We start from the raw sequence: 14,044 nt of genomic DNA on the forward strand, positions 1-14,044 counted from the left end.
ATGAGGACATTAGCTTGAAAATTTTGACAGAACAGTGGCAGCATAACGTCCTCATAAGTGGAAATCAGGCCCTTGTAGAGCAAAATTTTGTATTTTGGTCTAGACAACCCAAAATTTGATGTCCACATATGTGGACGCCAGGTCCTAGGAGGTTAAAATTGTTTTATGGGGTCTGTAGTAACCAGTTAAGCATCATTATATTAGTATAAGAATGCAGCCAACTGGTTTTAACTGAATATTATTTATTTGAATATTTTTTATTCTTTGCTTTTTCACCGGTTATAAAAAGCTGTCTTTCTGTTTTACACATTCAGGATTTGGATTTGTGCTTCTATGCATCTTATTAAATTCTATAAAAACAAGTCTTTGTAATAAATCCTGGGAGAATATCTGGTGTTCTGTCAACTTTATACTAACTCAAAGCTGTTGGCATCATGAATTCAGAACAATTCTTTCCTTTGTGCCACACAAAACATCCACTCTAATCCAATATTAACTCTAAAACACTGATGAGTAAATCTTACCTTTGAAAAACGTTGTTACAAGGTTTAAAAATGTGACATCATCTTACCTTGTGTGAATGTCTTGATGCTGTCATTGCCCACGGCGGTATTCATGATGAAGCCGTGCAGTGGAGCCTCGGACACCGTGTACTTCAACACCTTCTGGGGACTGTCCCGGTCCTCTGATCGAAGGACCTTGCTGGTGATCACAAAGCCCAGGTGTCCAGTTGGGAGGACTTTCAGTGAAGCGGCAGCCTTATTTACCAAAATCTGGGGGACACCGTTATCCACCGTATTGATGTGAATAGTCATCATTTGGGGTTTGCGTGTCTCATAGTCAGTGTTAGGGAAAACGTAAAAGTCGGTGTGAGTGCCATCGGTGACAGTGAAAGAGAAGCTGTCTTCACTGGTCTCAGTGCCATCGTGCTTATAGCTGATAAGGTTCTCGTTCAGGTCCTGCTTGGTAAAAGTCGTAATTGGCTGGGTGTTGTTGAAAAGCAGCAAACCGTGTACTGGCACTTGCGTGATTATAAAGCGCAGCAGGTGGTCTGGAGTGTCCCGGTCTTCAGCAGTAAGTTCAAAAGGTGTGATGAGTTTGGATTCGCCCTCCTCCACAAGTAGCCTCGTTATGGTTAAGACAGGTTTCTTATTATCCACATCGGTGATGGACACTCTGAAGGTTCGGAAGACGGGATTGTAGCCGTCTGTCACCTCAAACTCGAAGCTGTCCATTTTAATTTCATCATCAGAGGTGTGGATGTAGTAGATCTTGTTGCCAGCAAGCTGCAACTGGGTGAAGGTGGAAATAGGAACACCTGGGAGGTCAGTGCACTCTAAGTGCCCTCTACTAGGCGCTCTCGTGATGCTAAAACTGAGGTATTCATCAGGGCTGTTGATGTCAGAGGTGCTGAGGAGGTCAGTGGTGAGAGTTACTTTTCCACCTTCTTTGAGAGTCACACCTTTGTTAACAACATCTGGAAAAACCATATCAATGCTTCCAATGCTGATGTAAAAGTAACGGTCAATAAGTGGATTTATACCATCTGTGACGTCAAATTTCAGCAGGTCACGGATTCCTTCCTGGCCTGTGTGCACATACTGAATGAGTTGTCTGTCAATTTCATCTTGTGTGAAATTCATTCCCAGGGTGATATTTCCTAAAACGTCTCCAAATTTGCTGATACGCTGCAGGTAGCCTTGGCCAGGGCCGTATCGCACAACATAAGTTAATTCCTTGTCTTCGGAGTCAAGATCTGTTGCCTTTAAAACGCTGTTGCTAATCACTTTTGTTTCTCCGATCTCCACATCGAGGCCATCGTTAATGGCCATTCTTGGTGTCTCATCATCAACAGGAATGACCACGATAGGAACTGTTTTTTCCACTTTGTGTTTTCCATCAGATAGCCTGATTTCAAAGCTGTCTTCCTTGGTTTCAGAGTCATCATGTTCATAGACAATGTTGGATGCCTCTATGAGCTGCTCCAAGTTGAACTTCTCCACAGGGATGGTGCCAGTGCTGAGCTGCTGAACAATTGTCCCATGCTTGGGTGGTTTGATGATCTCAAAGTCCAGCTCATTCTTGGGGATGTCAGCATCAGCTGCGTTCAGAATTGGGGTGTCAATGACCAGACTCATTCCCTCCATTACCACAAACTCACGGACAAAAATCTCAGGCTTCTCATCATTGGCTGGAATGATGACTATGGGGAAGAAGTGGCGCTCAGAGAAGTTAATACCATCTGAGCAGCGGAACGTGAAACGATCTTCCACAGGTTCAACCCCTTTGTGGATGCTTTGGACATAGTAGATGTGGCCAAGGGAAATTTCTTTAATGGCGAATGCGGTGATGGCCGTCCCAGCTCTTGATTTCTCTGAGCCTGCTGCAGGTGAGATGTTCTCCACATAACCAGAAGTTGGTTGGACAATGATGGTACACAAGATATCCTCGCTGTTGGTGTCAACATCCTCGGCATGAATTTGCTCCAGAGTAATGACGTTCTTCTCCCCTTCCACTACTATAAACTGCTCGCCGACGCTGACAACAGGTGGGATGCTGTCAACAGGAAGGATTGTCACATGGACTGTCACACCTTGGATCTTGTTGCCACCAACGACCCACTGCTCTGACATGTCAGACAAAGTAAGATTGAAGGAGTCGTGCTCTTTGGTCGGCCCTATTTCACCAGATGTGTGAGCATACACAACCACCCCGTTAATTATGTCCTCCTGAGTGAATCTCTCAGCAGGAGCACCATTAACCAGGATTTCACCCAGTCTCGGAGGTTCTTCAACAATAAAAGTGAGCATGAGGTCATCTGTATCTTCATCGTGGCCCTGAATGACGTTACTTGTAATCTCCGTGGCTCCATTCTCCAGTACATCTATGGAGGCTCCGAGCAGGCCGGGTGGGAGCATAATCGTGGGCCTTTTGTCATCAACTGGCTCGATTGTGATCCTGATGGCAATTGGTACCTCATGGAAACCATCACTTACAGAGAGCTTGATGACATCAGTGAGAGATTCTTTTCCTCCGTGCATGTAAGTTAGACGACCGGTTGTGATGTCTTCGAGCACAAATGTTTCGCCATTTGACATATCAATCCCCAAATACTGCAGCTGCCCATACTGGGGAATCTGGGTCACCGTGAAGATGATATTGTCGTCATCTGTATCCGTGTCAGTGGCGTGCAGCTCCTTCCTGGTAATGACATATGTACCTCTTTCCAAAACAGTGAATCCTGTGTTGGTGATAAGTGGAGGTTTGTTGTCAACCGGCTGTAGGAAAATGGTGAACAGTCCATCTGCTGTGTTTCCAGCTGTGTCTTCCACAGTGAATGTGAACTGAGCCACTTTTGGAGTGATGCCCAATTCCTGGTCTGGGGGCTTATAAGCTACTTTGTGGTGATTAACCTGGGCTTGTGTAAACTCTGTAATTACAGTGTCAGGGCTGTCAGTCAGTACAATTTCACCCAAGAGGGCTGGATTGTTCTCATCTGTGTCAGTCGGGGGCTTAGTGATGGTGTACTTCAAATCTCTGTCATCTGAATCAAGATCAGTATAACACAAGAATTTCTTCCTAAAGTATGTGAGCTCATATTCCTGCACTGTCATGTGAAGGGTGGTGCCTGGGAAAAGCTCTGGGGCAAGGTCATCAACGGGATGGATTTTGATAGTGAACGTGTGCTCGCCTGATTGATTGGGAGGATCGTTATCGTCCTGGACCCGGAATACAAAGTGATCGGTTACAGTGGTGGTGCTGTGGGGCCCGATGTGACGATAGAACAGCTTTCCATCCAGAATGTCCTGCTGAAGCCACTCAGTCACCACCTGCTCAAACATCTCATCTGTCTCGCTGAACTTCCACAGAGATGGGTCAGACGGTAGCTCTGCTTGCCTAAGCAGGAGTTGCCCTATGGTGGAGTATGGTGCCTCCATGACAAACTTAATAGTGGAGTCTTCTGAATCGATGTCTGTTGCACTTAGGATGAATGGAGAGATCTGCATGATTTCATTCTTGAACAACACCAAGCCAGTGTTTGCATTAATAATAGGGGGCTCGTCATCAGTGGGGACAATGGTGATGGGGAACAAAAATTCCACTTCATTACTGCCGTCAGTCATTCTAAAAATAATGTTGTCGCTATAGGTGTCGCTGCCGTCATGCTGGTACGCAACAATGCCAGCGTCTAGATCGGCAGGTGTAAAGAACTTCCTGCGTGTGCCGAGCATGGTAAGGTCTCCGTGCTTTAAACCATCGATGACTGTGATTCTCACGTCTTCCAGGTTATCCTCATCGCTAATCTCTAAATTCTGAGAGCTGGAGAGAGCTCGAGATTGCCCTTCAAACAATAGCTGCCCTGTATTTTTGGTTGCAACAGGAGCCAGTGTATTCATAGGCTTTACCACAATCATAAAAGCAAATGGATCTGACACTGCACCATCGGTGTCTACAATTTCAAACTCTAGCTGAAAAATCCTCTCTTGTTCTGAGTCATCTGAGGGTGGCTTATAGGCTATTTTAAGCTCTTTGATGTCCCTGTGATAGAAGGAGGTGATAGGCAGGTTCTGATCATCTGTGCTGATGATATAACCCTGCTGAGGGTTCAGCGGAGACGTGATGTTGAAGATTAAGTCATCTGGGTGAGATTCGACATCTTCAGCCGACAGCATGTCACTTGTAATAGCTGTCATCACAAACTGATCAACCTCCATCATCATCATAGCTACAAAGCTGGGTTTGGGAGCAGTGTTCTCTGCACCTTCTCTGATTCTAACCATCATTTGGAAATGCTCTTGCATTATCATGTTTCCTTCGTTATCCTGCAGCTCTACCATCATTGGAATATAGTCTCTGTTTGGTGAGTTGGTTTTAGCCGTGTGCTTGTAGCGAATACCCTGCTTCACAAACTCATCACAGTCAACCATTTGGCCATTGGAAGGGTTGTTCAAAAGAGTGCCATACCTGGGAAGACCTCCAGCGCCGACCAGAGTGCTGATCTTACACTGTGTGACACCATCCTCATAGGAAAACTCCAGGCCCTTTTTGTCAATAGGATTGCTCTCTCCATTGAGCTTTTCAACATTAAGGGGCATATTCCTGGTGAGGATCTCAAGCTGCTGGAAAACAACCTCTACTTCCAACATGAAGGGGACAATGACTGTGTCTGTGTGAGAGTCATAACGAAGCTGCAGCTTCACACGATCCTTACTGGGGCTCCTTGATCCAAAATGCGTGTATTTCACTTCTTCAGATCCAAATGAACAGGGAAACTTTTTAGGGGTTAGCATCCCAGGCTTCTGGGCCAGTGGATCATTGTCCAGGACTGTGATTTGGCAGCGGTCACCGGGCTGCACTTCTGTTACCAGGTCATTCACAGGGTCCAGAAACACGGACCGCCCAAAAGGCACTCTGATCCCATTGTTAGCAACAATGATATCATCTTCATTAGGTCCGGCCCTGCGGTGATAGAGGTGAGCTGAATCAAAAGGCCCTGCACATACTGAGGCAAAACAGAAGCTGAGAGAAAAAGCCAAAAGAAGGCAACTCTTTTTACAAAGTTTGCAACTTTGCAGACAAGCAGCCATGTCTGCTGCTAGTTGCCTTGTAATTTAGTTAAAACAAGTGAGCAGCAGCAGGAGGCTGATGCTTCTTAAGTGAGAAAAAAAGCATAAAAAAAGAAACTTTGGGCCGGCTGGAATCTCCTCTGTGTGTTTCTTGTGTGGCTGCACAGACCCAAGTGTGGTGAATGCTGCAGGGCTGTGCAGGTGAATGAAACAGTAGTCTGTGACTTGCACAGGCTCCTCCTTCTGTCAGTGCAGGGAGGGGAGCCTCCAGCCCCCAAAGCTAATTTAAGAAAGACCATTGGACAAGATTGCCCCAAACAACACCTACCCTTCTCCTCTTCTCTCACTAAAAAAAGGGTGTTGGGGTGGGTGTTGGAGGATAAAATCCTATTCAAAAAAACAAGTCTTATTTGATTATATGGAATCTGTACAGTTAAAACCCCTGACACTATACTGTATAGGTTAGGAAATGTGATGTACTATAGATAGATATCCATGTTTTTTCATATGATGCATCATTTTATAAATACATTTAATTAAAAAATCAACTGAATATAATTTGATATCTTGTTCCTCCAAGTTTTTTCTTTTAGACACAAGTGTGAACATGCAAATGTGTCAGAATGCAACCCAGTTAATGTTCCCTTTAAAAGGGTTAAAGCTAAGAAATAGTAGAAAAACAGTAATAAAGCCTTTACCCAGCGATAAAATGATTCTTTAGCTATTTAATCGATTTGTTTTTAGTTACTTTAAAATGAACAGTGTCTTCTGATGTTTGATCACTGACCTGTGTGATATCACACGCAACTTCATTATTAAGGGTGTAACCTATCCTATCAACCAATCCCTTATATTACCATGGAGGGCGGACTAAGAGAAGGCAATGTAATATGCCCAAACAAACTATCATTATATCAAAGATGAGCCAGTCAGCAGGGATTCAGACACTGAACAGGATTCTTAGAGTATCAGAAGAATAAAGTTTAGTATCTCAACCAAAGGCGTGTCTGTGCAGAATGATGACGTGTGGAGATATTTCTGTTCTCTTCTAGAGTTAAGGGCCTCTAAGTTCAGGCAACTTTCGGCTCCGGAGGGGCCATTTGTTCCAAACATGGGGACAATAACCTGGCATCAGCTGGCACAACAGGTGTTGGAAACTGTTTGGTCTCACACACACACACACACACACACACACACACACACACACACACACACACACACACACACACACACACACACACAGAAAAAACATTATACAGCTGAAAATATGCCACCTAAGCCACCTGTGATGGAAATAAATATATAATACGCCGCATAAATATAGCACGGGACATCTCTGGCTTCATTTCTCATAAAGTTTAGTTGCTGAGCAAGCGCTTGTAATAACCGAATCTCTGCAAGCAATGGCTGCGTGTTTTGAGGTTAAATAAGATTCAAATGAGGGAAAGTCCCCTCGTCTGTGATTACAGCATCTGCATATTTCATGCAACCGAACACTGTTGTTCGGCAAACTGAGTGCGCAAAAGAAAGTTTCAGCAGAATAAGCAGGTGAAGAAAATTTGACGTTCTTTTTCTGCAGTGACAAAGCAGTGGACACATCGAGCACTCACACTGGATGCAGCGAGAATGTGAGAATGTGTATTCAGTATGCTACACAAGGTCATGTTAAGATAAAAATACCTAGTAGCCTTTTATGGGTCATCTTTTAAGTTGAGCCTGACACTTGACGAAGTGATCCATGTGCAGCGCTCGAGCATTTTCACACTTTCCTTCCAGCTGCAACGCTGGAAATGTTTGAGTTTCGTTTTATTGTAACCGCTGACTGTGACATTTCTACGTACTAGGAAAAATCTTCTTTTTAAATAGTTTAACACACCAGTAAATTTATCCAGTTATGGACTGATAATGAGTTGCTTGTATGGAAGAATTTGTTGCTAGGTAGGGCACTTCAGTGCAATTTATGCTTCAATATAGTGAAAAATGAACCTTCAGAGCTGCTAGAATTATTATTCAGTGAAAGTGCTGCTTCTTTATCGGTGGCGGTAAAGCTTTTAGGACAACGCTGTGAACCACTCAGCAACCTTCCTCTAAGTGTGGGTCAAATAGCAGAGATGCCATAAGCATCCCAGCATTCTGTATCACACTTTTCATTGCATCCTCTAAATAAATCTTGCCCTCCTCGCTTGACCGGACAAGAATAAAAATGGGACATGCACCAAATGGTGTAACTATAGAAACAAACACAGTAAGCTTTTTATATTCTGTTACTCTCCACGTTCCTCCCATAGTGAGGAAAAAAGTGAAGACTTAAAAACAAGAACTTCCCATTCAGATAGTTAGAAAAGCCTGATATTGATTGCTGGGCTGGAAGCATGACTGATGAAACAGGCGTGTATAAATCACCCGATGACAGCTGCTTAAGGTGTCTGTCGAGCTGGTTAACTGGTTAACTTGCATTTCTCCAAATTAGACATTAAAGACACGACATGCTTTTAATAAGTGTCTAAGATAAACAGAGAATGAAGCTGGTGTGATGCCAGCCTCTGGTGCCCAGGATCATCTCTTCATCCAGGGGGAAGCCTGTGATGACAGCAGCACTAATGACATCGTGATAAATGGAAAACAAAGCACTCGTCCTTTTATCCCTAACAGCAACGGTGGCAAAATCCAGGATTTGCTGATTATTTTCCTCAGTTTCCCACAATTCCTGGTCTGCGTCATCATGTTCAGAGAACAGGGAATGCAAAGCTCTTTAGTAAACACGTTTCACAGTTTGACATGCTCTCAGCACAAACTGTTGACTTTACCCCCTCGTTTTAGTCACGCTCCAGGGCTCACATTGTTAGCTCGCTGGTTCAAAATGAAACACCTCTTCAGCAACTATTGGAAGGATTGCCTTGGGAGTTTGTGCAGATGCTCAAGGTCCCCGGGAAAAGGATAGATCTTCTTCTGCGGACTAACCCTCTAGCACCACCGTGAGGAGGGCGTTTTTGGTTTTAAGTCAAAGGAGTAATGGATGGATTCACATGAAATATATGAATAAATGATTTTGTCTTTCATGTCTTGACTTTAAATTTGTGTCACGTACCATGATTTACACTTAAAAGTGTCTCCTTTTTGCGTTCTTCCCTCTAAACATAATTATAAGCATTAAGCATGGCTGACTTAAACATGAGGAAAGTGTCAAAGGAGCCACTTTCACGAGTAAATCATAGCATGCTGTTTTCTTGGCTCCAATGGTAATCCAGTTAAGAGGTGACTGTGTGGGATTTTATAGCTGACAAAATCACCGTACACAGAAGCTGGAGGTGATAGCAGTGCTGGGATTTTGTTTTTTGTTTTGTATGATGATCCCAAGTTATTTATTTATTTATTTGTTCATTTGTGTGAGAACCATCAGACACTGCAACAGGTCTGACAACTGTAGGGAATTTCTTTTTTAAATTTATGTAACTTTTTATTTGGCATCAACCTCGCCTGCGTTTGTCTTTGATTTAAAAAAGAAAGAAAGATGGGAAGTGTTTTAAAAAATGGGTCAAGAAAGCGACTTAGTAAACTGGAACTAGTTTAACATTCCACAGCTTAACACGCTGACATAAGCCTTAATGGGTGTTTTGCTTTTTTGAAAGCTGAAAGTTTTAGTGCTCATTCTTCAGATTCTCAGCGTGCCCGCAACTCTTTTCAGGCATGAACATCTCAACTATTTTTAAAGTAGATGAAACAGCTCTCTCCAGCTTTTGATGTGTAAGTGTCTGTAGAGTTACCAGAATACCTGATGTATGAAGATATTCAGAAACACTGGATATCTCAGTACATTATTATAAACATCACATCACATTTTGCTGCATCATTTGTTTCACATTTTGGATTTTCTGGCATAATTCAAGGCTCCTGTTTGAGGACAGCTATGTGGGTGACGATCGTGTGCTGCATCCTGTCCAACCGTATATTTAGTTCTGAATCAGATTGCGGTTGTGCCTCGTGGTTCTCTCCTCATCTCTTGGCATACAAGCATACACTCACCAGGCTTTATTAAGCTACTACCTGCATGAACCACCTTTTCCCGTCAAAGCTGCCTAATTTCTTCGTGGCACAGACTCTGACTTGATCACATCACACTGTTGCTGCAGATCTAACTGCTCCACACGAACACAGACGTTGGAAAACCTTCCACCTTCTCATCTCACATAGATGAAAGAAAGATCAAGGATGTTGAGTCCTGAACATCTCAACGTGGGTGGTTTTAAAAACTATGGTTACACATAGATTTGTGAATGACGCTCTTGCTGTTTGTGCACTGATTCAGTGTAACCGACTCTCTTCTTTTCTCTCTCCCTGGTGTCTTTTGCAGTCTAGATCTCAGCCTCACATAAATTATCTGATTATGTAGAAGTTATAAAAGAAAAAGCTGTTAGGGATCAGCTGCAGGAGGTGATAAGCACCTTGGTAAAGGAGCTCTGACAGATTCTTTGAAAACAAGCTTTGACATCAGAGAGGTGGCTCACCCCTGATAAACCCCTTGTCTCCTCAGAATAGCCGAGGAAGATTTCCCCCACATTCTCTTTGCTCTTGCGCTACTCGCTAGCATCCTAATCATCCAGCCCGTTGTAAATATACACTGCGTATAAATAGGGGATAACTGAGACCTTTGGATCCAGTTCCGAGGAGGAAGAGGTTTGTGTTTTGCTGCACTGGGTGGTTTGACGCAGGGTGTCCATGACTGCGGTCAGGCCGGAGGGGCGTGCATACGAATTTTAGAACCGCTCCTGCCGTCACTGCTGCTCTGCGGGCTCAGTGCAACATTTCATCTGCTTAATGGCGGATTAAAGCATCCTGTGGGGCAGATTGATATAGGCTGATGCTGTCATTTGTCATTAAAGGGGAGCGGAAGCCCATGGAAACAGGCTGGATATAGCAGCTGGATCGGCCCCAAACACTGGGCAGCTCATTGCTGTAGATGGAAATTATAAGAATATTATGTGCCTCATGAATTTAGACAGGAAACATAAATATAGGCCAGTCTATTAGCGATGAGCTGAAAATGGACATGGCAGTTAATTAGGCTTTATTGTGTGTTAAATTGCACGGCCGCGTCTGTAATCGTATTCATGTAGATGTAAATTTGCTGTACAGCACCATTAAATATGATTCTCATTTCAGCCAATATGTTCAGATTTAATTAGTACTAATCATGGCCTCACTACACTAAAAGGAGAAGCAGGTATCAACCTATGTGCAGCACAGTGTTACACCTCACCAAATGTTAATTACTATTTGCTAACGGTGGGGGAAGAAAAATAGGCTTCTGGACAAAGAAAAAAAGTTTTTATTTAATACAAATCAAATGAAATTCAAACGAAAGTCACGTCATAACAAGTGGTGCAACACGAAGCTTCACACTGTTATAGGAAGAACGTAAAACAGCAAAATGGAGCTTCTGTAAAGCACTTCCTCTTAAACTGAGGAAAGCACAATTTGATCAGATCTGACAAGCCTCTGTCATTTTCATATTATTCATATTTTACAAATACATGCCAAAAATGAGTAAAGAGTTTTGGAGCCAGGATTCAAATAACTTTGTTTGGTGAAGTAGCAGTGACCATATCAAGCCAATCATTGTATATACACACACTTATGCATGGATTTATTTACATTATTTATATCAAGGCCAGTAATACCAATGTAGAAAACCTTAATATGCATGTTTTAGTTTAAAATTGTGCTTAAATGATTAGTTAATAGATCCATTAGTTAGGAGTGCTTTTACATTATTTCTGAATGCCTGAAACGGGTGATTCTTAAACAACCATTTTGGAAATGATTACCACTTACAGCCAGTGTATTTATTAAGTGAGCAAATCTGAATGCATATTCTCTGCTTCACACTCACCTTGTAAATTTATAACACTTTTTTTTTTTTTTACAATATGGCAAAAACGTGTAGTAAGTGCTTTTGTGTGCCTCTCAAATGGATTATGTATAATGTTTTAAATTAAATTAACATTTTTGTTTGTTTGTTTTTGATTGGTTAACAATAAGTGTAAACCAAACAAAATGGTTTGATTGGTGTTTGTCAGCCATTGGGTAAGAGGTGCAGTACACACTTGGACAGAGCGCCAGTCTATTGAAGGGGTTATGACCTGAACAGTGATGAATAAAAGCCACAATACATATTCAGAAGACAAGTTCAGTAATTACTAAAACAACGAAAAGCGAACAATTAACTTTGAAAAAGCTTACAGCACTGTCCAAAAGTCTTGAGATACACCTCAATTTAAAAAGTATTTTGCTTTCAAGAAGCCAGACGTTCTGGTAGCAGGGTCTTGATCAATAGTTCTCCAGGCTTTCTGAAGGTCTTTCAAAGTTTTTCTTTGGACATTGGCTGTTGTTTCACTCCAGTCGTAGTACCTGACATTTTCAGAGAAACATCCATCAGATTTTTATCCACTATGCCAGCGGTCCCCAAACGCAGTCGTTTGGTACCGAGCCAACATCCAAAGAAGAGCTTTGAATGTCCTTCAAGAGGCCTGGAGAACTATTCCTGAAGGCTACTTTAAGAAATGACAAGAAAGTTTTCCGTTGTCATACCAAATATTAACTTCACACCTCACTAGAATTATGCAAACTCAGTATTTGATTACATATTGTACGTCCACGTATACTTGGACATGTTTAAAAATAAAAAATGTTTCCGATTTGTCTCGCAAAATACAAAGAAATATTGGCTGGCTCAAGACTTTTCCACATTACTGTATATGCTACAAAAAAAAAAACAAAAAAACAAGCTTGTATCACAGTTATCAGTGAATACACTTTGAATAGAAATATCCTTTTCCCCGACGGCCTCTTTTTTCCTTTGGTCTGCAAAAAAAATAAAGAGAGAGAGTGAGAAAAAAGAAACAGAGCAATGAAAACAGTGCATCCTTTCCCACACTCACGTGTTCTGCAATCACCTGCTTTTTCCACTTGTAACTTCTGCTTTGGCCAAGTTTATGTGGCCTTTGACATGACCTTTGATCCCTATGGAGAACCATCTGTTTGAGGGAAAGGATGACTGACATAATGCTAACTCTACATCTATTGCTGTGTTTTATGGTTAACTAGTAAGTGTTTAAACAGAAACAAACCAAGTCCCGGAGGTACAAGTGACAACAGCACTGCAGGGCTCATTTTTAGAGTTTTTACAAATCTTTGTCCAAATAATGAGCTGACTTTTAATTTTTATAAAAGGTATTTTCAGAATCTTTACTTGAATACATCAATTTTCAAATTATGTACGGAAGCTTCAAAAGAACAATTAAAAAATTGGTTTAAACAAGAACCGTGACTACTCGAACAAAACAAATTTAAATACATCAACTTTACTTTTCTCTTCTGATAATAACCATCCATTCAAAATCCCATTTGTATAATTGCTGCTCATTGACTCTCATGATACCTCACCCACACAATTAACAGCTGAAAAGGTTACACCATGTGTCATGACCTTAAGTTGTGTGTTTTTTGTGAAGTTTTTATTAGGACTACTGACTTATACAGACTTGCACAAAAATACCTGGATGATAAAATGCTTCAGACCTGACAGATTGATTAGTCTAAGGTTAACTTTCCTGAACCAAGAGAAACGGTGCTCACAGAGGAACATGATGGCGATTTATAGTTTACCTGTAAATAATCACAACATCACCTCATATAATGACAAAAAATATTACAATCTGTGGCTTTGAGGTTCATAATCACAGAGATCTATGGACACTTACACTACGCTTTCATAAAAATAGCCTCAGACAAAGTTTCAGTTCACATCTTGCAGACTAACTGCAGCACCTTCATCTTTTGTGTATTCTGTGGCTTTTATAACACACTGTTACTTTTAATGCAGTGCCTCCACCCAGACAACATAATCAGCGAGTCAAAGTAATAGTAATCTTAATATCATTACTCATGGAAGAATACACACACATTCAATGACTACAGTACAGGAATACGATGCGGTAAGATAAGAAACACTAATTTATCTCATATGGTAGAACTATTGAAGTTGGTGAGCTGCTCTCATAAGGTAGCTTAAAACAGCAGAAATTTTTAGTAATGTAGATTTTTAGCATCTACGAAACTATTTAAATATATGTTTATAAAAGACAGACATCAAACATGGTTTTTGAATCAATGGTTTGAAGCCTCCAGTTTGGAATTTATGCCAGATATGATCATATTTTGGATGACAGAGTAGAGCTGGACAGTTTGCTAAGTGGCTAGCAGTTTTAGCTAATTTGATTAGCAGGGTGCAGCTGTAATTCAGTGATATTTGATGGGGTGCTAGCACAATACATGCTTAAAACACATGTACATGCAGAAAAACAAGCAAGTGCAACCTTAATGACTCTACCTCAACCTTTAAAGCTTCCCGTGACCTAAACCAAACTTAAACGTGACCTAAGTTCAGCTATAAAAACAGTAAAAATTAGACAAAGATA

The 14,044-nt window shown here is 41.6% G+C and overlaps 2 protein-coding genes across 2 annotated transcripts in view; both read right to left on the minus strand.

The window, feature by feature from the left end:
* The window catches only part of frem3 (Fras1 related extracellular matrix 3), a 31,214-nt gene extending 25,453 nt beyond the window's left edge, over positions 1–5,761 (minus strand). Inside the window, exon 1 of the mRNA XM_080879936.1 lies at positions 572–5,761. Within this exon, the coding sequence (XP_080736062.1) occupies positions 572–5,588 (5,017 nt within the window). The 5' untranslated portion in view covers positions 5,589–5,761. The remainder of the gene's footprint in view (positions 1–571) is intronic.
* Positions 5,762–10,914: 5,153 nt separating this feature from the next.
* The window catches only part of LOC308395500 (uncharacterized protein), a 28,872-nt gene continuing 25,742 nt past the window's right edge, over positions 10,915–14,044 (minus strand). The window contains exon 12 of the mRNA XM_080880384.1: positions 10,915–12,428. The gene's annotated coding sequence lies outside the window, so the exon portion shown is untranslated. The remainder of the gene's footprint in view (positions 12,429–14,044) is intronic.

Source organism: Rhamphochromis sp. 'chilingali' (genome assembly GCF_963969265.1).
Source record: "Rhamphochromis sp. 'chilingali' genome assembly, chromosome: 4".
Classification (NCBI taxonomy): Eukaryota; Metazoa; Chordata; class Actinopteri; order Cichliformes; family Cichlidae; genus Rhamphochromis; species Rhamphochromis sp. 'chilingali'.